This window comes from Apteryx mantelli, chromosome 1 (assembly GCF_036417845.1).
Source record: "Apteryx mantelli isolate bAptMan1 chromosome 1, bAptMan1.hap1, whole genome shotgun sequence".
Taxonomy (NCBI): Eukaryota; Metazoa; Chordata; class Aves; order Apterygiformes; family Apterygidae; genus Apteryx; species Apteryx mantelli.
Window position 1 is genome coordinate 135,003,224 of NC_089978.1, and position 23,526 is coordinate 135,026,749.

General features: G+C 48.4%; 2 protein-coding genes across 4 annotated transcripts; both read left to right on the plus strand.

Annotated features, from left to right (window-relative positions):
• Nucleotides 1–108: 108 nt before the first annotated feature.
• USP5 (ubiquitin specific peptidase 5) lies at nucleotides 109–15,657 on the plus strand. 2 transcript variants are annotated; one of them, XM_013958160.2, is made up of 20 exons: nucleotides 109–236; nucleotides 1,725–1,850; nucleotides 2,072–2,138; nucleotides 5,051–5,184; nucleotides 5,496–5,641; nucleotides 5,991–6,175; nucleotides 6,760–6,854; nucleotides 7,470–7,663; nucleotides 7,826–7,897; nucleotides 9,252–9,333; nucleotides 9,552–9,677; nucleotides 10,137–10,290; nucleotides 10,705–10,879; nucleotides 12,361–12,449; nucleotides 12,662–12,853; nucleotides 13,410–13,553; nucleotides 13,713–13,858; nucleotides 13,945–14,098; nucleotides 14,761–14,845; nucleotides 15,035–15,657. In XM_013958160.2, the coding sequence occupies exons 1-20, from the start codon at nucleotides 129–131 to the stop codon at nucleotides 15,126–15,128; spliced, it is 2,568 nt and encodes an 855-aa protein (XP_013813614.1). In that variant the 5' UTR covers nucleotides 109–128; the 3' UTR covers nucleotides 15,129–15,657. The 2 variants fall into 2 exon arrangements, with proteins under 2 accessions (XP_013813614.1, XP_013813615.1); XM_013958161.2 differs by having other exon boundaries at nucleotides 12,662–12,784.
• An 882-nt stretch (nucleotides 15,658–16,539) lies between these two features.
• TPI1 (triosephosphate isomerase 1) lies at nucleotides 16,540–19,853 on the plus strand. 2 transcript variants are annotated; one of them, XM_067303109.1, is made up of 7 exons: nucleotides 16,540–16,719; nucleotides 17,925–18,048; nucleotides 18,143–18,227; nucleotides 18,359–18,491; nucleotides 18,703–18,788; nucleotides 18,922–19,009; nucleotides 19,280–19,853. In XM_067303109.1, exons 1-7 carry the CDS (start codon nucleotides 16,608–16,610, stop codon nucleotides 19,396–19,398), a joined length of 747 nt encoding a protein of 248 aa, XP_067159210.1. In that variant the 5' UTR covers nucleotides 16,540–16,607; the 3' UTR covers nucleotides 19,399–19,853. The 2 variants fall into 2 exon arrangements, with proteins under 2 accessions (XP_067159210.1, XP_067159217.1); XM_067303116.1 differs by lacking the exon at nucleotides 18,922–19,009.
• The last annotated feature ends 3,673 nt before the right edge of the window (nucleotides 19,854–23,526 follow it).

The window sequence follows — 23,526 nt, forward strand, 5'->3', positions numbered from 1 at the left end:
TGTGCCCGCCGCTCGGCCTCTCCGCGGCTGTGCCTATGCGCCACGGGATTGGCCAGAGGCCACTTGACTACGCGGGTCTCTGATTGGTTAGGGTGGGGCTGTGGGTGGTGCTGCAGTGAGCCGCTGTCATGGCGGAGCTGAGTGAGGCGCTGCTCTCGGTGTTGCCGTCCATCCGGCTGCCCAAGGCCGGTGACCGGGTTCACAAGGATGAATGCGCCTTTTCCTTTGACACGCCGGTAAGTGCAGCCCGCGGCCGACCTGCGCCGCCCGCCTGGGCTGCCCTCCGCCTCGCTCCTGCTCCCCAGCCCACCCAAGCACCCGGGTGCCGCCGGCGCGGGGCGCTCTGGGACTTGTGGTTCCCTGGCGGCCGGGGCCGCGTGCGGTCGGGCGGAGCGCGTGGCCGTGGGGACTTCAGCACCCAGCAGGCCGCGCGCCGCGCTCCTCTCGGCCGCGGTGCGCTGGGGGCTGTAGTTGTCGCGCCGGGGCGGGCGTGGGCAGGTGGCTCACGCCTCTGGGCAGCGGCGCGGCCCGCCCCGCGCACCTGGGGAGCGAGCCCCCCCTCCTTCCTGCCGCGCGGGGCATGGCGGGACAGGTAGTTCTGTGAGGAAGAGGGGCGCGGGCGTGCCCCAGAGCCGGGCCCGGCCCGCGGCGCCGGTGGGCGGGGCGGAGGTACGCCTTGCCCGGCTCCGAGCTGCCCCCGGTGCCCCTCGGCCCCACCGCCTGGCCTAGCCTGGCCCGGCAGGCTGGGGGCAGGTTGGTGCTGTGTCATTAAGATGGCAGTAGTCCCTTTTCCAGCTGACATCCCTGCCCCTCCCTCGCTTTGCCCGGCATGGGAGAACCTGGGGCGGCCCAGGCTGCAGGGGGTGAGTCCCCCACCTTGGCTTCCCGCACCGGCTCCCCTTGGGGCTGTGCCCAGCCCACCAGTGCCGGAAAAATGCGCTGCTGTCAGAGGATGCAGGTCCTTCAAGGAAGTAGGATGTGAAAGTCTGGTCCTCTCCCTGCCCGAGCCCTGCGGCAACACCTATCCATGTGCTCCCCTCTCTGTCTCAGCTGTCTGATGGTGGGAAACAAGCTGGGAGTTCCTTAGTGTTTTCCCTCTTGGTCAATCTCTATATTTGGGCCCCTCCCTCTTTGTTTTAAAAATAGTATCTCTACGGAATGTGTGTGGAGTTTTCTAGGTGCTTGTGGGGTGGGGTGAACTCGCTCTGTATCTGTTTCAGGCTACCCACAAGCTTTGGGAAGCAGCAGTAAAAATAAAAAGTTATCTGTTAACCTTCTTCATGCTGTAGTTTGGCAAAGTCCCACATGACACCTGGAGTTAGGCTTTCAGACAGAGTGACACAGTTTTGTTGGTAAAGATTGTACCATGCTCTGAACATGTGAACTGGGTGTGCTATGGACTTTTTACAAGATAAGCTCCTCGGGAATCTCACTCAGTCTGGCCTGATTCAGTAGCATCCATAAAATCGACAGGCAAGTAGGTTTACAAATTCATTATCTTGATAGGAGCACCTATTCTTCTGGGACAGCTGGGCTAAGGCTTGACAGCTTATTTCAGGCTAGCTACTAAGAGGCTCATATACAGGAATGAACTGTAGCCATTAATGAATAATGAAGAGTAATTCAGTAGTATAGTAATAATGAATAATTCCTAGAGGTAAATATGTGCTTATCCTAACAGTTGAAATGGCATTCTGTACCAGTTTTTCCTCTCTCCTTTCCAGGAGTCAGACGGCGGCTTGTATATTTGCATGAACACATTCCTGGGCTTTGGGAAGCAATATGTGGAAAAGCACTATCAGAAAACAGGCCAGCGGGTCTATCTGCACCTCAAAAGAACACGTAAACCGGTAAAAACAGTTTGCAGAGTTTTCCCTCCTCTCAAATGTAACTGATATTTTTCTTGGTGAATCCCAATTCTTCAGCTCTTCTATTTTTCAATTATTGTATGGATTGCCCAAACTATTTCTCTCTGCCCTCCTCCCATTTTCACAGTAGCTTAGCTTCTGTCCTTAAGGCTTTCCATAGCATGCCTGTCCCCATAACTATTTTCTTATCCTCTCTGAAATAGAAGGAAGAAGACACCAACTCCAGTGCTGGGGATCCCCCAAGGAAGAAACCAACTCGCTTGGCTATTGGTAAGAAAGCACTTGTGTACTCTATATTCCTTGTTGTTTAGGACCAGTCCTTTGGAGCTTCCTGGCCACATGGTATGTCTCTGGCTTTTCTTTTCCTAGGCTGGTTGAGGCTAGTAGCCCCAACCTAATTCAAACTTAATGTTTTCTAGTGTGTCTTAGGAGGTCAGTTATTGCGAAACAGTTGTCGAGGTGGTAATTTTGTTCTATGTTCAAAGAACATGTGCTCTGCATCTTGGTTTCTGCAGATAAATGTTTTGCATCCTCCCTTAACTCTGTATGCCTGACTCAGTTTGGCATGGGTATATCCAGTGTGGGGCTGTTGCTTGATAAAGCTGTGTCCATTGTGGAGCTGAAGTGAGTTTGAGAAAATGGAGAGATTTCCCATAAAGCAAATTATTTTTTAAACTTCTCAGAAACTGAACTAGTGATTTTTATATAGAAGGGGAAGAAATTACTGGCAATGCTGTATTAACATTTTTGGCCAAATAATTCTTTGAAATATGAAGCCTGATACTGGAGGAAGTATATCTAAGCATTCAAATATTAAAAACAAGCCCTTTTTTGGAATGAAAATGCTGGTGTTCCATTACTATTTTGCACAAACTGAAAAAAACTGTTGTGGGAATCAATGAAGATGCTGCAGGTTTCAGCTAGTACCTTCTGAACCATTATGGAGACCTATGAAGCAGAGGATGGGAACATCTTTAGCAGTAGCAGGTTCTTGGCCTTTCTGGAGGCTGACCACTAGAGGGAAATGCAGAACCTATACCTAGCTGGTCTTGCTTCTTGCTCACTTTTTCCCTAGCTGTGCCATTGTGTAGCAGAAATCTGGTGACCACAGTGCTGCCAGAGCACAAACACCAATATTAAGAGTTTCAGCCATTCCCCCTTTTTATAGTGAGTTGCATAGGCTCCCAAAGGTCACTTCTAGCAAAGTTAAGACTAGAATCTACATTTCTTCAGGTGGCCAATGCTTTTATCTGTGTGATTGTGCTACCTGTGCAGAGATTAGGCCCAGTCTGCATTGTGAGTTACTTCTGCATCCTCAATTCTACAAAGGTCCAAAACAAGTGTTCTCACTAAGTCAGCAAATAGCTTCCTGTGACAACATTTTAGTGGTGTCAATGGAGCAGGAAAGAATAAAAGAAAACAACTTGTGGTTGAGTCAATGATTTCAAATCCAGGAGAGATTTTTTTTTTCCTCCCTTCTTTTAGCCAAATTACGATGGTGGACTAATCCCAATATGGAAGATTTGCAAAAGTATCGGAGAGATTTCAGAGCAAAGTGTCATTGACTTTAATATCTATCCTTTGATCTCTCTGCACCTCAGCTCCCCTCTCTGTGGAAAAGAAATTTTAGTGCTTGCCTCTCATGCCAGCATGTTGGTTGAACGTATCTTTTGGAATTTATGGTGTTTAGATACAACAGTGGGGAGGGAGGCAGGGACCTCATGCTATTGAATGTATATGGGGAAGATGGGAAGGAGACAGTCTACCAGCTGAAGACCCTCTTTCTCATTTGGAACTTCAGGAGGTTCACATAACAACACTTGGGGACTTCAGCAGTCTACTTTGGTTTGTGTAGAAATTGTACTACACAGGAATTGTCGTATCCTGAGGGATTGCATATTGCTTTATTCTGAAGTGATGACAGGAGGTCTCTCTTGGATGTGCTAGAGAGGCACAGGAAAGGATTATTTGGGTATATTGTTGCATGATGACCTCTCAAATGATGCTAGTGACTGTTTTCAAATATTTCTAAAATCACTCAGGCTTGCAGCATCTCCATTCCTACATGGTGTTTTGTGCGTAGTCCAAAATTGTTGCTATGTGAGGGGGGAATTGCAGGAGATGTTGTGAGAACCAGGTATTTTTGTCAACAATGTTTTGTACAAATACAGTAATGTTTTTCAGAACAACTGCAACGCATGCAGGCTTCTTGAGCCAGAGGCGATCAACTCTTAAAGTTACAGCAAAGACTCGTATTGCCTTCAGGGATCTGCTGCAGCCACCGCATGCCATTTCTAAAGAAATAAAGGAAACTCAGTAACAAAAAAACATAGGGAGATGAGGCTGCTAGTAAGCAAAGTGCCTTCTGCCCTGTTTCTTTCTGGAATGTAGGGTGTGAATTCTTGGAGAACAGGAAAGGCCAAGATAATGTTCTCAAAAACCTTTTTTTTTCCTGGGTACCTCCATAAATCAGAAACTGTTCCTTCCATTGCTGCTGTTACTTTTCAGTGACTGTCCAGCCTGACTCATGGCAACTGGCAAATATCCTGTTTTGTAGGGAACTCCCATGTCTTTGTCAGCCTCTGGAAGGCAGAGAGCTAGGCCAGCAAGAGAAACTGCTAGTACTATACCTTTCCTAAGACTTTTTCTGTAACTCTGGAGATGACTAAGCACTCCTAGTTCTCTTTGTTTGAGCTCTGGACTCTGAATTGTCTTTTCTGGAAGGAAGAGAAGAAGGGGCAGGGTCTTGAAAGATACTGGTAGACCAGGCCTACCCACTAGGAGTTTGAAGATGATTTCTTCATGCACTTTTCCATTCGTCATCTTGGATATGTTGTGAAGGACAAGCAGCAATGCTTTATCATTGCTCTGTTCTTGCCATTGTCACTCTAAAGCAGGTTTTGTTTTTTTCTGATTGTAGTCAAGGTCTGGAGATTCCTTCTAAGGACCTATGAAAAGCAGCTGGGGAAAGCAAGCCTATTGTCACTAGGCTTATATTAACTCCTGTGGAACTCCACACATCCAGCAGAAACTTTAGGATCCAGAAGCTGAAGAAGGATTGTGGATCATTGATCTAGAGCTTTGCCTTAATCATAGTGTCTTGTTTCTTGTAGGCTGTGGGCAAAGAAGACTTGCAAGCTATTTGGTTTGGCCTGTTACTACAATGCTTTGTCTTTCTGTAGGTGTAGAAGGTGGATTTGACATCACAGAGGAAAAGTTTGAATATGATGAAGATGTAAAAATAGTAATTTTCCCAGAGCATCTGGATATTCCTCGTGATGGGCTGGAGGGACTACCAGACATGGTCAGAGACAGGGTATGTTTGGGTGGACGGCTGTGTTTTCTGTTGGTAGGGCGGAAATGCACCATTACTCAGAAAAAAACACTGTCCTGTAAAAGGGATCCTGCAGAGCTGCTGTGAAGTCCCAGCCTGGAGTAAGTAATAGTATTCTGCACTTATACAGTGCTTTATATTATGAAGTCCTGGCCTTTGACTGAGGCTCCTGAACAGTGCCTTAATGCAACTGACTTGCAGATCTGACCCTAAATACGGAGTGTTGTGGCACTGGGAACTAGGAATTTCTTTTCTTGTGCCCTTTATTCTTTTTCCTGCTGTCCTAATTCCAGATTGCCAGTGCAGTTGAGGCCATCCTGACAGCAGATTCAGCCTCACGGAAGCAGGAGGTGCAGGCTTGGGATGGGGAGGTTCGCCGTATTTCCAAACACGCTTTTTCCCTGCATCAACTTCAGAACGACATCCGCATCCCACCATGGTGAGCATACAGTTGAAGCTAGCTATATTCCTCTGTATTCCAGACCCACCCTGATCACTGTTGTCTTGTGTCTTGTGTCTGCAATGGGAACATTGCTCCAGCAGAGGATGAGATTTCTTTTGTGGAGCTTTAGCATGTGTCTGAGCGTGGCTTGTACAAATTAGTAAATTCAGGGGAAGGGGCAGCCTAAGGTATTTTAGGGTGCTCAGTGTCCTGGAGTAAAAGAAGAAAGAGATCCCAGAAACCTTTGCTCTTACTGTGATTAGCGGGCGGCAGTGGAGAGGGCTTGGGAGGTAGAACCCAAAGGTTTCCCCCTAACAGCTCTTTTTTTTCTGCCCTTTGCCAATAGTGGCTGGAAGTGCAGCAAGTGTGACATGAGGGAGAACCTGTGGCTGAACATGACTGATGGAGCCATCCTATGTGGTCGGCGCTACTTTGATGGCAGTGGTGGCAACAATCATGCGGTTGAGCATTACCGGGAAACTGGCTACCCACTGGCTGTGAAACTGGGAACGATTACTCCTGATGGGGCTGGTGAGAAGGGGGATCCCATGAGGGTTATAGATGCCAGGCTCCACTCAGACTGACTTTGGTTTCTGACAAGGCAAGTAAGTGAGGGTCGCCAGGTATCAAGCTAGTGTTGCCCATGTTATGATCTGGAACATGCAGTGTCATCTGATCCTGAACTTCCTCAGTCTGACCTGCTTCTTGTTGGAGGCAAAGAACTGGCTGATAAAACGTGGCCTTCCTTCTCCCCTCCCTCGTAATTTGAAGGGTCTTAGAATAGTTATCCAGATTTCCTTCTAATTTCCTGTGGTTAGATGTTTATCAAAGAATTTTATGTTCAAAGCTTGAGTAAAGAGTAGGTGGCACAGTAACCCACTTTTCTCATTCCAGGCACAGATGCACCCTAATCAATGACAAAGTTTTTTGTCTTGTCGTATATTCTGGGGGAACCTCAATATTCTGTCTGTAGTGCTACTCTCCTGAGAAAGGAGAGGAAAACCCAACTGTTCAGTCTGTCAAAACTGCCAGTTTTGAGCACTCTGTTCTCTCCATCCAGCAGTGAATTTTAGATCTCAGGCCAGGGTAAATCTCTTCCTCTTGGTTCCTCATAGATGTCTACTCCTACGATGAGGACGATATGGTGTTGGATCCCAACCTGGCAGAACATCTTGCTCATTTTGGGATTGACATGCTCAAGATGCAGAAGGTAAGGAGTTCCTGTGCAGGCCCAGAAGGGGGGAGAGTAGCAAGTCTGAGATTTATTAGCTGGATCCTAGCTTTTCACATTCCTGAGCATCGTTAAAATTCAGTCCCATGGCTATGCAGCACCATTCCTGATCAAGAAAAATTTTTTTTTTTATTGGACAGAGCTGCCTTGCCTCTTCTTTCCTGTCCCTCATGTTTATTCCATTGGAGTTCTGTGTCAGTACCCTAGTGTGCATAGTCCAAAATTGTTGCTATTTGAGGGGAGAATTGCAGGAGATATTGCCAGGAAGCTGCCCAGACTCTTAGCTTTGTTTGCTAGATTCAGTGTTGGTGCCTGATTTCCAGGCTCTTTTTCAGGGCATTATTCAGATTTCTCCCATGTAAGACATCTCTAATGTCATAGCATTCTTCCTGCTGCCTTATAAACGGGTCCTTCTGTCCCAGATATTCAGATATTTTAAAGCATTTCGTGTATCTTCCTCTTCTCCTAATTTAAACAGAAATCCTAATCAAACAGAATGGATTTAGCTGTTTCTCTACAGCATAGCCCTTTTGGTACTGCTAATGTTCCCTTGGTCATCTCTGAGGATTTTCTCCTGTTCTCTCTCCTCCGCAGACAGACAAGACAATGACAGAACTGGAAATTGATATGAACCAGCGCATTGGGGAGTGGGAGCTCATCCAAGAGTCTGGAGTGCAGCTCAAGCCCCTTTATGGGCCTGGGTACACTGGTATCCGTAATCTGGGCAACAGTTGCTACCTCAATTCTGTAATGCAGGTGCTGTTCAGTATCCCGGACTTCCAGAGAAAGTAAGTGAGCTTAATTGCCTCTTTCCATTGGCCTGAGATCTACTGGAATCAGTACAAAGGTCCCTTAGGGCTGGGATCTTCTGTTGTAGGAATCCGGCTCAGAACTGTGTCTTTACCAGATGAATCCATACGTCCCTTAGATTGCCCTGATTTGCTTTGCAGGTATGTGGACAAGCTGGAGAAGATATTCCAAAGTGCACCTTCGGACCCCACACAGGACTTCAGCACACAAGTGTACGTAGAGTTTTGGTGAGAGGAGGAAGGCTGAGGCTGCCTGGGTGCGTCCCCTCTGCGCTGCTACAGTGTGTTTTGTTGCAGGTTTCTTCCTCAAGCCTTGCCTTTCTGTCTCCATGTCTGTCACCTGAGACACTGATCCTCTTGTGATCAGTAAAGATCTAAGACAAGAAGGTTCAGCTGAATGCCCTAGATGGAGAGGACAGAGTGCACCTACCTCAGTGTTCATGAGAGTCTCAAAAGATGTCTGAGGCCTAGCCATGATCTTATATGTATTATGTGGGGAATGCAGTACCATCTGTTACCATGGGGGGATTTCTGGTGGGTGTGTTCCATCTGCACTAACAGCAGAGGTGCTCGCTTTCTGCAGTGGAGGGAGATGGCTCAGAGCAAAGTTTTACAGAGGTTTAGGCAACTTTGCCTTGATGGATAACATATATGCCTGAAGAGATACGCTTATTCCTGCAAGAGCTATTGTGCAAGCAGTAACAGGACAATATACGGAAGAAGGAGCACAAGATTTGGGAGGGTATTTCAGTTTAAATACATGGGTTCTCTGTGTCTCTACATCAGCTCTAAAACACCAAAGCAGTGTTAGGAGGTTTGTGGGGAAAGAAATGGAGGGTGGCATTTGTGGAAGAGAGTTCAGAGGAGGATTCTGAGTTCAAAGAGATGCTCAATCTGGAGTGAGATGTTCATTTAGGAGGGGATTGAGTTGAGACAGCCAGAAAGATTTTTGCCTGGGCAAAGGAGTGAGTTGGTACAGCATGGTCCAGACAAATGACATCAGTGGTGAATTGGAATAGTAATGAATTGGAATAGCAGGAGGGTCTGGGCCTAGGAGAAATCATAGAGTGTTACTGTTGTCCATTATCTGCCTCATGCAGTAATTCTTAATCTTTCCCATGGGAAAATGTGATCAGTCTGCTCACACCAGTACTGCCTCAGGCAATTTCACTGTGCCTTGCTGTTTACTGTGCAGTTAGATACAGTGCTACTTTACCCATGTCAGGCTGCAACATAGTTTGGCTGTTAGACAGCTGCTGTGTGGCTCTGCACTGTCTGCCTTCTTGTCGAAAAATGGAAGTTGTTCCTTTATGTTCTCCCCACTGTGCAAGCAATGACTGAGCTTGGTGCCTGAAAGTCTTGGTGACTTTCAAGTGAGTGATGTCTCATGGGACCAGAGACAGCAGACCAAGATGAGATGATCTCAGCTGACACAGCAGAGTAAGCTGATCTCTATGAGATTGACAGTCCATGGTAGTGTTAAAACTGGATGGCTGATGTGGTTCCTGGAGTAAAAGGGATTGAAGAAGGCAGTTTGATGCTAACAGTGACTTCTTCATCATTCCAGAGCCAAACTGGGCCATGGGCTACTTTCTGGGGAGTATTCAAAGCCAGCTTCTGCAGATGGGGAACAGCAACCAGATCAGAAGGTGAGACTTAGACTCAGTATCCTCATGATGAGGGTGTGTGTGAAGTATGTGTGTGTTGGATGGAAAAGGAGGGAGAACCCTTTCTGGAGACCTGTCCCGGGGCTCAGCCTGGGGCCCTGTCACCTGAAGAAGAGCATGGCTAAGAGTAGCGTGTTACAGGCCAGGACACATGCTTGGCAAATTATGATCACCTTCCTCTTTTGCTCTGATATTTCCAGGGTGTGCAAAATGGCATTGCTCCACGCATGTTTAAGTCTCTCATTGGAAAGGGGCACCCAGAATTTTCCACCAACCGACAGCAGGACGCCCAGGAATTCTTTTTGCACTTCATCAACATGGTGGAGGTAATAGCTGAGTCTGTATGTCAAGTCTCAGAAAAGCCCATCTTTGTTTTCTACCCATTCAGTGCTATCACTGATATTAGGGGTCAGGGAGGGGAGGGGAGAAGCCGGCAATTGGAGCAGAGAAAGGGAAAGAACACAGTGAAATGGAGCAGCCAGGATCTGTGAGAGCAAAGAAAGAGTGCTGCCTTCTGCCAGGCTGTGTCTCAAGGGCTGATTGCTCAAAGAGAATCTCTTTTGTGAATGGCGCAGCTGGAGACCCATATTGTCTTCTTCAGAAGCAGGAATAGCATGGTTTCCTGGGGTTGGCTGTAGTTTCCTTCTTGCTAGCTTTTCCAGTGAACTGGGTGCAGAAGTGAATACTGTTTGGCCACATCCTGTGTGGGGCTGCTGCTGCTGTAGATATTTATTTTTTACATTCCGATGCTACACCTCTGATGATTTTAATCTCTCCCTCTTCAGAGGAACTGCCGCAGCTCGGAGAACCCTAATGAGGTCTTCCGTTTTCTGGTGGAGGAGAAGCTGAAGTGCCTGGCCACAGAAAAGGTGAAATATACCCAGCGTGTGGACTATATCATGCAGCTGCCCGTACCCATGGATGCTGCACTCAACAAAGGTCAGTAACATGCAGAAGGCCAGAACAGTGGCAAACATTGTGGTTGGAGATTGTACTTTTCTTGCAGAACTCCATAAATGAGAAAGGGACTTCCTCAAGGAATGCCTTTACCACTTCTGAAGCCAGATCCTCCACCTGCTTTTCTTGTGGGATTGGGCTGTTTTCTCAGAGGTGATATGACATAGTGATGTCTCTCCAGAGCCTTTCCCTCCTACACCCCAAGCTGGACTGTGATTTAACAGCAAAATAGAACTGCAGTAGTACAACAGTGCTCACTGGAAGACATTTGTCTACTTTATGCTCCATTCTTGAGGGCTTGTATCTATAGGCCTATTCTGTCTCTGGGTGTTGCTTACACCAAGTGCTTTATGAGTACCTAGAGGTGGTCTTTGACTCCTCTCCTTTATTACCTAGACGAGCTACTGGAATATGAGGAGAAGAAGCGGCAGGCAGAAGAGGAGAAGCAGCCGCTGCCTGAGTTGGTGCGAGCTAAAGTGCCTTTCAGCTCCTGCCTAGAGGCCTATGGAGCTCCAGAACAGGTGGATGACTTCTGGAGCACAGCCTTGCAGGCCAAGTCTGTGGCTCTCAAGTGAGTGTGTGTGGGTGACTAGATGAACTATGATGAACTGGATATAGCTGCATCTTTTGGAACTTCTTTGTTTAGTTGCTTGGGGAAGAAGCGTTACCAAGGTTTTGTAGCCTTTTGTATCCTGCGCCTGCAGGACATCAAAGCACCCTTGTAAAACAGAGGGGAGATCAGTTTGTTAGTGCTGGAGGGTCTGCCCCCAAAGGATTACAGCAATGCTAGTGAAATCCTTACCACTAGCTTTCAGTTGCTGCAGAGCTATGAAGATACAGTAATAATCCAGAAAATGACCAGCTTTTGTTCTAAATTTGAAATTTAGCTTTAAAATCAGTAGCTGACAGAATATGGCAACACTGGTCTTGCTTGGTCTCTGGAACCTCTTAAAGGAAGTTTTTTAGCTATCAAAGTCTGAGGAAAAGCATTGAGTGTAACAGATGCATCAGTTTCAGAAACCAGAGCCCTGAGATAGAATTTCTTTCAGTTATTTTAAAGGATGCTAACTCAAATAGCAATATCAAAGCTTAAAAAGCAGCTTTAACTTGTCTCACTGCCTGCAACACATGCAATAGTGCAAAGGTGTAGTGAGAAGATTGCAAACTTAAGCAGCTTCCTGCTATGTTGCTACTGACTATATTTCTACAATGAGAGAGTTGTCCTCAAAGAACCCAGTAAGTCCACTAAAATGGAAGTGTTTTTCTAACAAATATTCTACTGTTAAGCAATAGCCACTATAAATTAAGTCAGTAACACAATCACATTGAGAAGTAATGTTTTGTTCAGCTTTTAAATAATGAGTTGTGTTCAAGCATTTCTTAAGAATTAGCATTGAATATATACCATTGCTTAATAAATTTTACAGCACGTTACAATTATCCCCCACAGTCCCTCAATATTACACCAATAATAAGTATCTGTCTGTCTATTTCTTCTCCCTTCAAAAACATTCCCCTCTGTTTCACAGATGCAAAACACCCTTTTTCTCAAATTGTCTAACTTACTTAATTACATTCAATCAAATTCAGAGCCATTGTTAGCTTAAAATTTGCTGCTTCTGCCTCATATGCAAAGAAGTACTCTTGTGCTTGAAGGCTTGTCAGCTTCTCCAGCTGTATGTCAGTCTAATAAAAGATATTATTTTCCCCTACATTTCTTAAGGATTAGACTTTTAATTAAATACTAAAATCTGAGGAGGCTTGTAAAAACAGGATTGGAAGATAGAGAGCATGCACTATTTTTCCTCATCCTTCAAGGTTTTGCAAATGCTACATTCAGACTCATCTGGTCAGAGCATCTGCTTTAAAAATTGTTCTGTGTTTGAGGAACTTTAAGCTCAGCACATGAGAATCTTCCACAGCTCTGCAAATACATGCATCCCTGCCTTAGGACATGCCTCTGCCCTACTCACTGCTTTCTTGAATCAACTAGAAGCCCTCAATCATTGCTGGCAAGGTATAAAAACTAGCTGTGATATTTATGTTTTTCAGAACAACACGATTTGCGTCATTCCCAGATTATCTGGTAATCCAAATCAAGAAATTCACTTTTGGCCTGGATTGGGTGCCCAAAAAGCTTGGTAAGAAAAAGGAGAAGTTACAGAGCATATAGGTACTGGGTGTCATATATGGGCTCTGTAGTTGTTACTGGAAAGAGGAAAATAACTACCTCACAAGGACAGCAGTCCATAGTGTGTATTGTATCCCCAGTGACTTACTTTTCTAGATCTCCCAAATAAGTCCTTTGGTTTCTGCTCCTATGGAGAGGCTGAGCAAATAATGTATCTTGCAGATGTCTCCATTGAAATGCCAGAGGAGCTGGATATCTCTGCACTGCAAGGAACAGGGCTGCAAGATGGAGAAGAAGAAATGCCAGACATCGCACCCCCACTAGTGACACCAGATGAGCCCAAAGGTAGCCTGGGGTTCTATGGCAACGAGGACGACGACTCCTTCTGCTCCCCTCACTTCTCCTCTCCAACATGTTAGTGATTCTCCTCCTCTTTTCCTGATGTCTGACTCACTTCCTTGCTCTCCTTGTCTTGTCTCCCATGCTAGCAATTTCCTCTTGCTCAGTCTTTTCCTATCCCTCTGTCAGTGAATGCCGGCTGCCTTCCTTGCATGCCTGTTATGCAAGGGTGTTACGCAAGGGAGTGTGTTGAAGCTCATACTGTGTAAGATTGGGATGTGGCATGTCTAGTGCATTTACGGGTGGCAGGGGTGGGGTTTATATAAGACTTAGCTGGTAGAGGTATTTTGTTTTCACAAAGCACAGTGGGAGGTAGGGTTTGGAGGGTAGGGGAGAGCCAGTGCTTCTGAGTTCATAAGCTGAATCCTTTTGTCCCCTGGGGTACCTGTGTGTGTGACTGTGCATTTCAGAAGAGGAAGAAAGAATATAAAGGCTGAGTAGAGCAGAGAAACAGAACTTCTGTGAAATGAAGCCAGGCAATGGTGGTTTGGGGGATTTTTATGAGACTGCACAACATGGAGCAGGCAGGGCTGGGTGGGAGTGGGTGGCTCTAATCTCTGTCTTTCCACAGCTCCCATGTTGGACGAGTCAGTGATTATCCAGCTAGTGGAGATGGGCTTTCCCATGGATGCCTGCCGCAAAGCTGTGTATTACACAGGGAACAGTGGGGTTGAGGCTGCCATGAACTGGGTCATGTCACATATGGATGATCCAGGTATGAGCTCACATGGCCATGACAAAGCTTATTGCACCTGGGTCATTGTACTGCCTTGTCCCACTGCAGTAGTGGAAAGCTGAAGTAGTTTGGACCTCCAACTGTATCCCTGTCAGAGAGATCTAACTGCTCTGAGCTGTGTTCTGTTTCCCACTGCAGACTTTGCTAACCCTCTAGTTCTCCCTGGATCCAGTGGACCAGGGTCAACTATTGCCTGCCCAGACCCTCCTTCAGAAGACAGTGTGGCCACCATTGTCTCCATGGGCTTCTCCCGGGACCAGGCTATGAAAGCACTTAGAGCCACGGTGAGAGGCCTGGATGATGTCAAACTGAAATGGTGTTCTGAGGAACAGGCATTCCCAAATTCACAGTATTCTACTCTTCTTTCCAGAACAATAGTCTGGAGCGTGCTGTGGATTGGATCTTTAGTCATATCGATGACCTTGATGCAGAAGCTGCTATGGATATCTCAGAGGGGCGCTCAGCAGCTGAGTCCATCTCTGAATCCATCCCTGTGGGTCCTAAAGTGCGCGATGGGCCTGGAAGTGAGTTCCAAGCAGTAGGAACATGCATTTTTGGGTGCAAACTCAGCATCGCTTTACCCTTCCTAATCCATCCAGTCCTGTAGCTTCTAGCAGCAGGTTCCACAAAGCTGATTTGTTTGCTGAAATGGTGGGAGCAGGGAGGAAAAGGAGAGGGATGGCGATGTAGGGCCTAGACCCTTCAGGCTAAGACTTACCTGGAAGCAGATGAGCCCTCCTGAGAGGCAGGGGAAGTGTTGTCAAGTGAAAGATGGGGAGCACTGTGCTTCCTTCTCCCAGCCAGTTCTGGAGGCTTTTCTGTTCTTCAGGCTCCCATTGAAAAGCCAAATTTCAGTCTGTTTGGAAAATTGATGCCAATGCTGCTTGTCTGGGAGGTGCCATAAAGAGGGGGATCCCTGATTAACCATCCATCATGCATGAGCCAGATAAGCAGTTGGAAGAGGTGAGGTTGGACAGGAGTTACCATCTCCTATTCCCTGCACTCCTTGAGACCAAATCCTCACAGTCAATCTTGACAGGAGCCCACTTCTAAATTGTCACCCATCAGGTCTCACAGACCAGGTCTCATACATCAGAAATTCTTCTCTGGAGAGGGCCTTATGTAGGGTGTTTCAGGTATGAAGCCTTCCCTCTTTCCCTGATCACTCCTCTTTTCCCTCCTCAAGAATATCAGCTGTTTGCCTTCATCAGCCACATGGGCACTTCAACTATGTGTGGCCACTATGTTTGTCACATCAAGAAAGATGGCAGGTAAGAAGGACTCTCACAGGATAAGGCGACCCCAAGGTAGAGTTTTAAATCACTGTCCTCCCCTGTTTCTTCAAGGGTCTTGCAGGGAGGGTGATGGCAACTACTAGGAGGAGGAGAGCAGGCAAGGGGAATCAAACAGTGTCATAGCAACAGAACAGCATCCCTGAGCTTCCCTTCTGCCTGTTGCAGGTGGGTGATCTACAACGACCAGAAAGTCTGTGCTTCTGAGAAGCCCCCCAAGGATCTGGGCTACATCTACTTCTATCAGCGGATTCCCAGCTAGAATGCCCTCTTGCTGTGTGTGGAGGGGGGAAAATGGGCTGAAGGCATGGGGGGGATGGGGTGGGGGGCAGTGAGGATAAGAGCAGGGTCTATCTCTCCCCTGGTGCTCCTCGCCTACTCTTCCTTTTAATGGCCTCTCTCCATATGTGCCACTGCTGCAACATGGAGGCAAGAGTTCTTTGACTAATAGACTGGGGCTGGAGCCCCCATGGACATGAGTGAATGGGGTCCAGCAGGTGGGGGGGAATATCTGTTTCTATAGGAAATGTCCTCACTATCCCCATCACCTCATGACACACGCAGCCCTAGTGCTTTGCTGCTTAGTGGGATGATGCCACCTCCTTACTGTCTAGAAGAGGAGGGGGCTTGTGTGTATGTGTGGTTTGTATATCATGGGGGGACTTCTCAGCCCGATCCTCCCAGAAAAGGGAGCAGTGCAGGAAGCAGCATGGGCCATGAGCAGTGCCCCCTCTTTGTGTGCCCTTTACATGCCAAAATACACGAAGGATAAAATAAACATCTAAATACCCCCCTGGTTTCTGTCTGCTCTGTGTATTGTTAGGTGTTCTCCAAGAGCTGAGGTCTGAGTTCTTCTGTACTATGAGCAGAGGGCACTTAGTGCTGGTGTGGTTCTCTTGCCTTTGGTGAAAGCAGACTGCTACTCTTGTGTAGCAAAGGCACCATGAGTGCCCACTGATGCTACTATAGCAGTGGCTTCCCCCTTCCATCCCTGCTATCTCTGCTTTTGAGTGCTGGGGTGAGGACTAAATCTATAGTCCCTGCAATCAAAGAGCTGCTGACCATGGGGGACAGAGTGCTAGGGGTGACCTTCTGTCCTGGTTCCCTCTGTCCCACTGCTGGTAGGCCTAATGCATTTTTGCTCAAGTGTCAAAATACTGTAGGAAAGTGTCTGATTCATGCCTCCTTTTAGAAATGAAAAGTGCTAAGGTCTGTAGCTGTGAGATTAGAAAAGTAGCAGAGCCTTGCATGTTTCAGCGATCAGCATGGTCATATCCCATGTGTGTTCTGGTATGTCTCTTCCTTTACAGTGCAGTCCTACATGTCTCAGTCCCTTTCGTGACCTCTGTGCTGTCTCACTGCATGCCCCACTGAGCAGGGACAGAGGCCTTTTATTTTTCGCGGCAGAGCAGGGCCTCTGATCTCTGTACATCGCTGAGAAGGGGGAGGTTTGTTCTGGGCCCAGAGGGCCGGCAGCAGCGCCCGCGGACGCGCTGCGAGCACAGGCGCGAGCGCTGCCCCTGCCCGCGCCCCGGCGGCGGGAGCGCGCCGCGCGGGCGGGGGTGGTGCGACCCACCCCCGGCGCGAGCCGCGCGCGCACTGCGGTGCCGTGCCCGGCCCGGCGGGAGGCGGGGCCCACGGGCGGGGCCTCCCGCGCTGCCAGCCTATAAAAGCAGGCGCCGGGGGGGCTGCCTGTAGCTGCTGACCTTCGCGTCTCTTTCGGTACTGGCCTGCTCCCGCCATGGCGCCCAGGAAGTTCTTCGTGGGGGGCAACTGGAAGATGAACGGCGATAAGAAGAGCCTGGGCGAGCTCATCCACACGCTGAACGGTGCCAAGCTCTCCGCCGACACCGGTGAGGGCGCGGCCGCACGTCGCGCACGTACCGCGGGGCGGTGGCACGCCCGGGCCGACGGGCGCTCCGCAACGGCGGGGCCCGGTGGCAGGGACCGGGAAATGTCAAAGGGCGGCGAAGGGATGGGGCCTATATATAACCCGGTGGTGGGGCCAAAAGTACCCGCGAAACCGGATCCTGGGCCGCTAAAGGGCAGCGCTGCTCTCCGGTGCCGTATATGCCTCGGTGCCCGCCCAGCGGCTGCTGTCCCGCGCGGCCTGGCCGAGCGGCGGACGCGAGCCGCCACCGGCAGCACGCTCGGGCGGCGGCGCTGAAACGCCGGACGGGCCGTGCGGCCCCGCATCAGGGGTGCTGCGGCCTCCGGGAGGAGCCCGTCGCTCGTCGGCTGCCCCCAGCGCTGTGCGGGGCCTCCGCTACTGAGAACGGGGCCTCGCTGCCTGCCCCGTGGAAGGGGGCCCCTTTAGTGCTGTCTCAGGCTGCTTCTGGGGAACTTCCTTGTTGGTGCCTGCCGTCAAGCAGTGCTTGCAAGTCTCATGTCCATGGGCACGGTATTGCTGTGGCTCTGCCAAGCTGGGTGGCATTAGGCCTCTGACCACTTACCTCCCTAAGACTCTGTTCCTCTTTCTTGGCCTTACCCCTGCCTCTTAGCGTTTCTGCACGTCTTCTCCAACATCCATCCCCCCCATATACTCTTGAGTTTATCTGATGCCTGGGATCAAGGAGTGCAGAGTACAGTATTTCAACTGAGGTCACTCTAGAGCTATGTTAGCCTGGGAGGCTACAAGATGGTTACTTGCTGCTAGACCCAGATATAATCCCAGATGTAACCTGATGCTGCCCTTTTCTCACCCGGTTCAATGAAGCTTTCAGCAATAGGACAGAATTCTTGTCCAGTTTCTCAGCTGGGCTGTTTCCAAGGGACCTGTGTGAACTGGCTTAGGGACCTGGCTGTCTGCCTGATCTCACCTATATGGCTACTAGAAAGGGTTTCCTCCCTGCTGTTGAGTCATCAGATAATTGAGAGCAGGAATATCCCTGCTGCTGCAGAGGATCCCCAAAATGTCAGTAAGGGCAGGCAGGCTAAGTCTTCCCAGGAGTGGAGGAGAGAAGGATGACCTCTTAGTGCTGGGCTTCAGGGTAAGTGGTTGGGTGCAGTTCCTGCCCATATACCTTCTCAAGGTTAACTCTTTTTCTCTGCTTTTCAGAGGTGGTTTGTGGAGCCCCTTCTATCTACCTTGACTTTGCCTGTCAGAAGCTTGATGCAAAGATTGGGGTTGCAGCGCAAAACTGTTATAAGGTACCAAAGGGAGCTTTTACAGGAGAGATCAGGTAAGCCTAAAAGTAAAAGTAAAGCCAGGGTGCTTCTAGGAAGTGAATTTCCCCTGGAGGTGTAAGGCAATACCATTATTTCCTTTCTCCCCAGCCCAGCAATGATCAAAGATATTGGAGCTGCATGGGTGATTCTGGGCCACTCGGAGCGGAGGCATGTTTTTGGAGAGTCTGATGAGGTGAGTGACTCTGAGATAGGAATATCTGAGCTAGGCCATCACTCTGTGTAGGCTGGAGGGGTGAGCAGTGGCTGGGAAAGATGAATGCAGGAGTGGGCTGTCACTCATCTTGTTTCTCTTTCCATTTCCAGTTGATTGGGCAGAAGGTGGCTCATGCTCTAGCTGAAGGCCTTGGTGTCATTGCTTGCATTGGAGAGAAGCTGGATGAGAGAGAAGCTGGCATAACAGAGAAGGTGGTTTTTGAACAGACCAAAGCTATTGCTGGTAAGGGAAGAAAACGGACACTTCTTGGCCATTTGGGAAATGGGCATTGTGTCTGTTCCTGGCCTTTCTGGAAGGCTACAGATGTGTGTGCGTGAACACTTGCAGCAATAGTAATGACCATGTTAGTAGCAGTCCTGCATGTTTTAGAAAGCTCTGCCTTTCTCTGCATGGGGCACTGTGCTTACCTTAAACCTCTTTCTCTCTTCTCCAGATAACGTGAAGGACTGGAGTAAAGTGGTTCTTGCCTATGAGCCAGTATGGGCTATTGGTACTGGTAAAACTGCAACTCCTCAACAGGTATGATGCTAAGTAGGTGGCCAACTGGTCCTTCCCACTAAAGAGATCCATCTCCTTGAAGATGGAACAAGACAGCTCTCTCTCTGGAAGGGTATTGTATGGCTCAGCCCTCAGACTTTTTGTTCCATCACAGGCTCAGGAAGTTCATGAGAAGCTGAGGGGATGGCTAAAAAGCCACGTGTCTGATGCTGTTGCTCAGTCAACTAGAATTATCTATGGAGGTAAATGTGTCTGCCCCTTTCCAGTGCAGGAAGCACTATGTTTCTCTGCTTGTTGCAACAATTGTACAGCATGTTATCTGCTCTGCTGTTGAGGAAACTTGAGATTGGCAGAGCATAAAGAACCACATACTAGCTTGTTGGGGTGAATGTGAGTCAGTTGCATCAGTCTTGCCATCTGCAGAGTAAGAGGTGGCTAGTATCTTGCAAGTTTTACCCCTGTCCTGTCCCCATTTTTATCTAGGACTGGCCTTAATATTGCTTCCTCCTCAGGTTCAGTCACTGGCAGCAACTGTAAGGAGCTGGCCTCTCAGCATGATGTGGATGGCTTCCTTGTTGGAGGAGCTTCTCTCAAGCCAGAGTTTGTGGATATTATTAATGCAAAACACTGAAGCAGCCTGGAGTCCCTTGTGATTAGGAGCAAGAAACAGAAGTAACAAGGAACCTTGCATTGCACATCTGTCAGTACAGAGGCCTCCTCTGAGGCTTTTCCCCTCCATGGTCATTGTTCTAGCTGTGTTGCTAACCCCCTCACCATGTTGGAGCTCTGTTGGTGGGAGCTTGTTTCAGAGTCTTGACAGCCTCCAACCTGAACTGACAAAATCCTCAGATGCCCATTGATCATGTTGACCTATTAGAGCTCACAGTCAAGCTGGCCCTTGCCTCCCCCTTTCTCTGCAGTGCTGCAGGGAGAGAAGGCCACTAGTACAGGGGGAGGGAAGAGAGGAACCATAGTCTCTTGCATCCTTCAGGCCCATCAGTAAGGAGCCTGTCAGCTTAGACCCTTGTGAGACATCTTACCTCTGCTCTGTCCCATATTGAACAATAAACGGAATAAACAAAAGAATGATGTGTCCTGTATTTTTCTCAGGAGGGGCTGGGGACAAGAAATGTACAACAGGAATATCTCCCTCTTCTTGACATAGCTGGCTGCAGAGAGAGGAGTATTCTGCTGAGCTCTCCTCCTGTTCCCCTAACAGCTACTGCATAGGTACAATATGCATCTTGCCATCACAGGTTGTGTCTGGCATGCCCCAAGCATCTTTTTCCTTTCCTGTTACAGCTTATCTTTGGGCCCTGGGCTGATAATTGCTGCTGCAGTAGTGTTGGCTGGGATGGTGATTTGTGTGGATTGCTGTATTTCAGTAATTCCTGGAGCACCTAGCTCTTCCATTATTAGCAAGCTGACCTTTCCAGGTAGGCTTAATAATGTGCTGGTCCCTAGTCTCTTTGCCTGTAAGAACTGACAATTGATTTTGCTGTCCATTAAATGTGGAGCAGAGCAGCTCACTCTTTCCACAGAGGAAAAAGTTTCTAGGCCATGTGCTGCATGAGTGGGAAAGCAAGACTAGATCTTATTTCCTAGTCACTGCACCAGCTGACAGACTCGAGGCAGTACTAGGGATGAAGAAAAGACAAGAGTTGCACAGGGAGGAGCTTGGCCCTAAGGCAGTATGTCCTTGGGAGTCCATGGGCAGTGCTCTGGTACAGAGCAGAGCAAGCAAAGTGTGCAAAAGGGGGACTCCAGTTTCTTACTGCACATCTGAGAGTGTCTCATGTCTTGCTTTCACTCTGTAGTACTTCCTTTTACAGTCCTTCTGGCATGTTCTTTCCCTGATACTGCAGCTGTCAGAGTGTATTGCACTGCCAGTATCACCCAAGGTATGAAAGGCAGGTGAGGGATGAAGGAGGAGGAAATCTTAGGAAATCTGCTATGCTGTGAGTTCTCATTCAAAGTACCGATCTGATTCCTAATGTGTTGCCCTCTTAAAGTAGCCATTGATGTCTCACCTGGCTCTACTTCACGGCAGCTGTAAGGGCTTAACTCTTTTGCCCCCTCTGGCATTGTCAGCTAATACAGCTACCTGTCTGGGATCTCAGCCAAAAGTGAAAGTGTTGCAGCTGGGAAGACGAGTACAAGAGTTCAGTGGTTACTAGAAGCAACTTATGCTGTCATGTTGGATCTAGAAATACGGATAAATTAATTCATCTCTTCCAGCTAGGAAGGGAGGTAAAGAGAGAAGAGGTCTCAGCTCCTCAAGAGACCAACTGGGAGCAGAACTGGAGATGGCTAAGAGCTCTGCACTCTGTCTGGACAGGTCTCCCGGCAGCGAGGCCTCCTGTTCCAGTTGAAGGCTAAGGCCTGTGCCCCCAGCAAAGCGAATGAGAAAACCCACCTGTCCGGATGCAGAGAACCTCCTTCTTTTGTATTTTGCTGCTTTGCTCCCTCGTTTCCTTCTCAATGGGAACCGGGATGCGCTGCTGCCGCGCAGCGGCCGGCTGGGAGGCGGCTGGCGGTCCTGGAGCGCTCCCTGCCGGCCCGCCCGCGCCGAGCCGAGCTCCGCGCCCGAAGCCCCGCGGAGCCCCGAGCCCGCGGCCGCTTCGGGCTCTTTGCGGACTGCCCTGAGTAGCAGATCTAGCACACGGGACCTCCCCACTTTTTAGGTGGCAAGAGATTTCACGAGCCTTCGGCACAATTCTGGTACTCTGGCGAAGCCAGCCACCGCCCCACTGACTTGGCCCGTTCCTTTGTTTTGCACTCTGGGAAAGGTTTTGCTTTTGTAGCATGTCAGTCAGGAACTACACACACGACTTCTGTGGAGTAACCATGCAACAAACGATCTCATCACATCCACTGCAAGAGTGTCTAGGGGAAGAAGGCAATGTACTGCCTTGTGTCAACACTATACAGCGTGGAAAGCAAGGGATGTTCTTGCTAGCTATACAAGCCCAGGCAAAAATGAAGTTAAAAACTGGCCATGAGTCAAACTGTCATGTGACATTGTGGGATAACACTTGTTACAAAACACAGTATTATCCAGTAGTGTTTGTGGTCCCTAGTTATATGAATGTGATTTCTGGGACTGTCTCATAATGGAAGAAAGCTGATCAAACAGGGAAAGACATGCAACAACATGAGAAAGAAAAGAGCCCAACTGCAGTGTGGGGATGACAGCTATTTGCTCTAGGTGCCTGGATGTAGAGGAGAGGACATTTCAAAAGCAAAAGCAAGATCTTGAAAACCCTGTGGCTTGTATAAAGGGAGTAAGGGTTTCTTTTTCTCAGTCCCTCACAGCACTGGGGGTCACATGTGCACAGCAGTGGTGACACAGTGGGGACATGGACTGTGTCTAAGGCTGCCAGGAGTGGGTAGGAAGGGTCAGACACAGGGCTTAGTCTCAGGCTGCAACTCCGCTGTCAGCTCCCATTCCTGCACAGCCCTGCCTAAAGGGCTAGGCAAGAGTCCAGAAAAGTGACCTACATAGGAAAAACAGATGGAAGCTGAACCTTGATTTTGCCACTTTAAGGTGAATACAGAAGCATGAAAGGATTTTTTTAATGAGGAATAACTCATGCAAAGTAACTTCTGCATCAGTAGGAATGCCATGTCTTGGTTTTCCTGGTTTTGCTAAATGCTTTCTGGCAGGACCACAGCTCTGTGCATTGGAAATGCTGTCAGACTGCCGCTGGAGATTTGCAGTGATTGGATCTTAAACAGGTTACTTCTTTAATGATCAGTATAGTCAGACTTGGGATTTTTTTATGCATCTCAAATAAAAATTCCCTCTTTTAATGATTTGGGTTGCCATGCAAAATTTGTCTTGTTCCCACTAAGTTCTTTGGTCATCTGGAAACAAGACAATAGAGCCATATGTTCCTGTTGTAAGATCATATAAAACACATGTGCATGCAGGCACATATATCTTCTTTCTGTCCATTCTTCAGCATAAAGGAAAGAGACAGGAATGGAAAGAAAAGCATGTGATCACTTTTATTTCAGCACCAATTCTGAGGAGTCTCTGAAGGGGTCTTTAAAGCATTAGAAAACATAGACAAGAGAACGGCTAGAATGCTTTCTGCATTTTTTTTTCCTGTTGCTATGATGGAAAAAACACATGATGTGCAAGTTAATAACTGGGGAATGAATTCAGATGGGGTCAGTGGAGCACAGGGGAAGAAATCATAGTTGGGGAGTCAACCAGTGATAGTGGAAGGAAGGGGAAAAACTGATGACAAACACTGTTAATAAGCTGTTGACGTGACCCTGAGCACAGGAGAACTTTGTGGTCAGAGTGACAGCTGATGCATGAGCTGCAAAAGCATGGGACTCAATGCCTGACAGTAGTGCATTGCGCTCCATTTAGATCAGCAGATGCAAGAGAGGCAGTACGCCAGTGTAGAGCTTATCTAACAGAGGCACTACCCAGGGGCTGCAAAAGAGCAAAGTGCACCAGAGAGAAAGGAAACAGAGCCTTGTACTTTGGTACCAGGCACAAAAATGCTGGCGGTCATCGACTTTGAGCAGAGCTTAGACTTGTCATAAGCATTTTCCCAACTTGTAAACATGGAGCTGTGAGGGTGCCCCACTGCAATCGCAGGGCACGGCCCTGCTGTCAAAGCCCACTAGGCTTCACGTCCAGCGCTCTTGAGCTCCTGAGCTTGGCGGTTTGTCTGCATGGAGAAGATACGTAACAGGTTAGGAAACGATGCTCCAAAGCCACTTCCTGCCATCTGGGAGA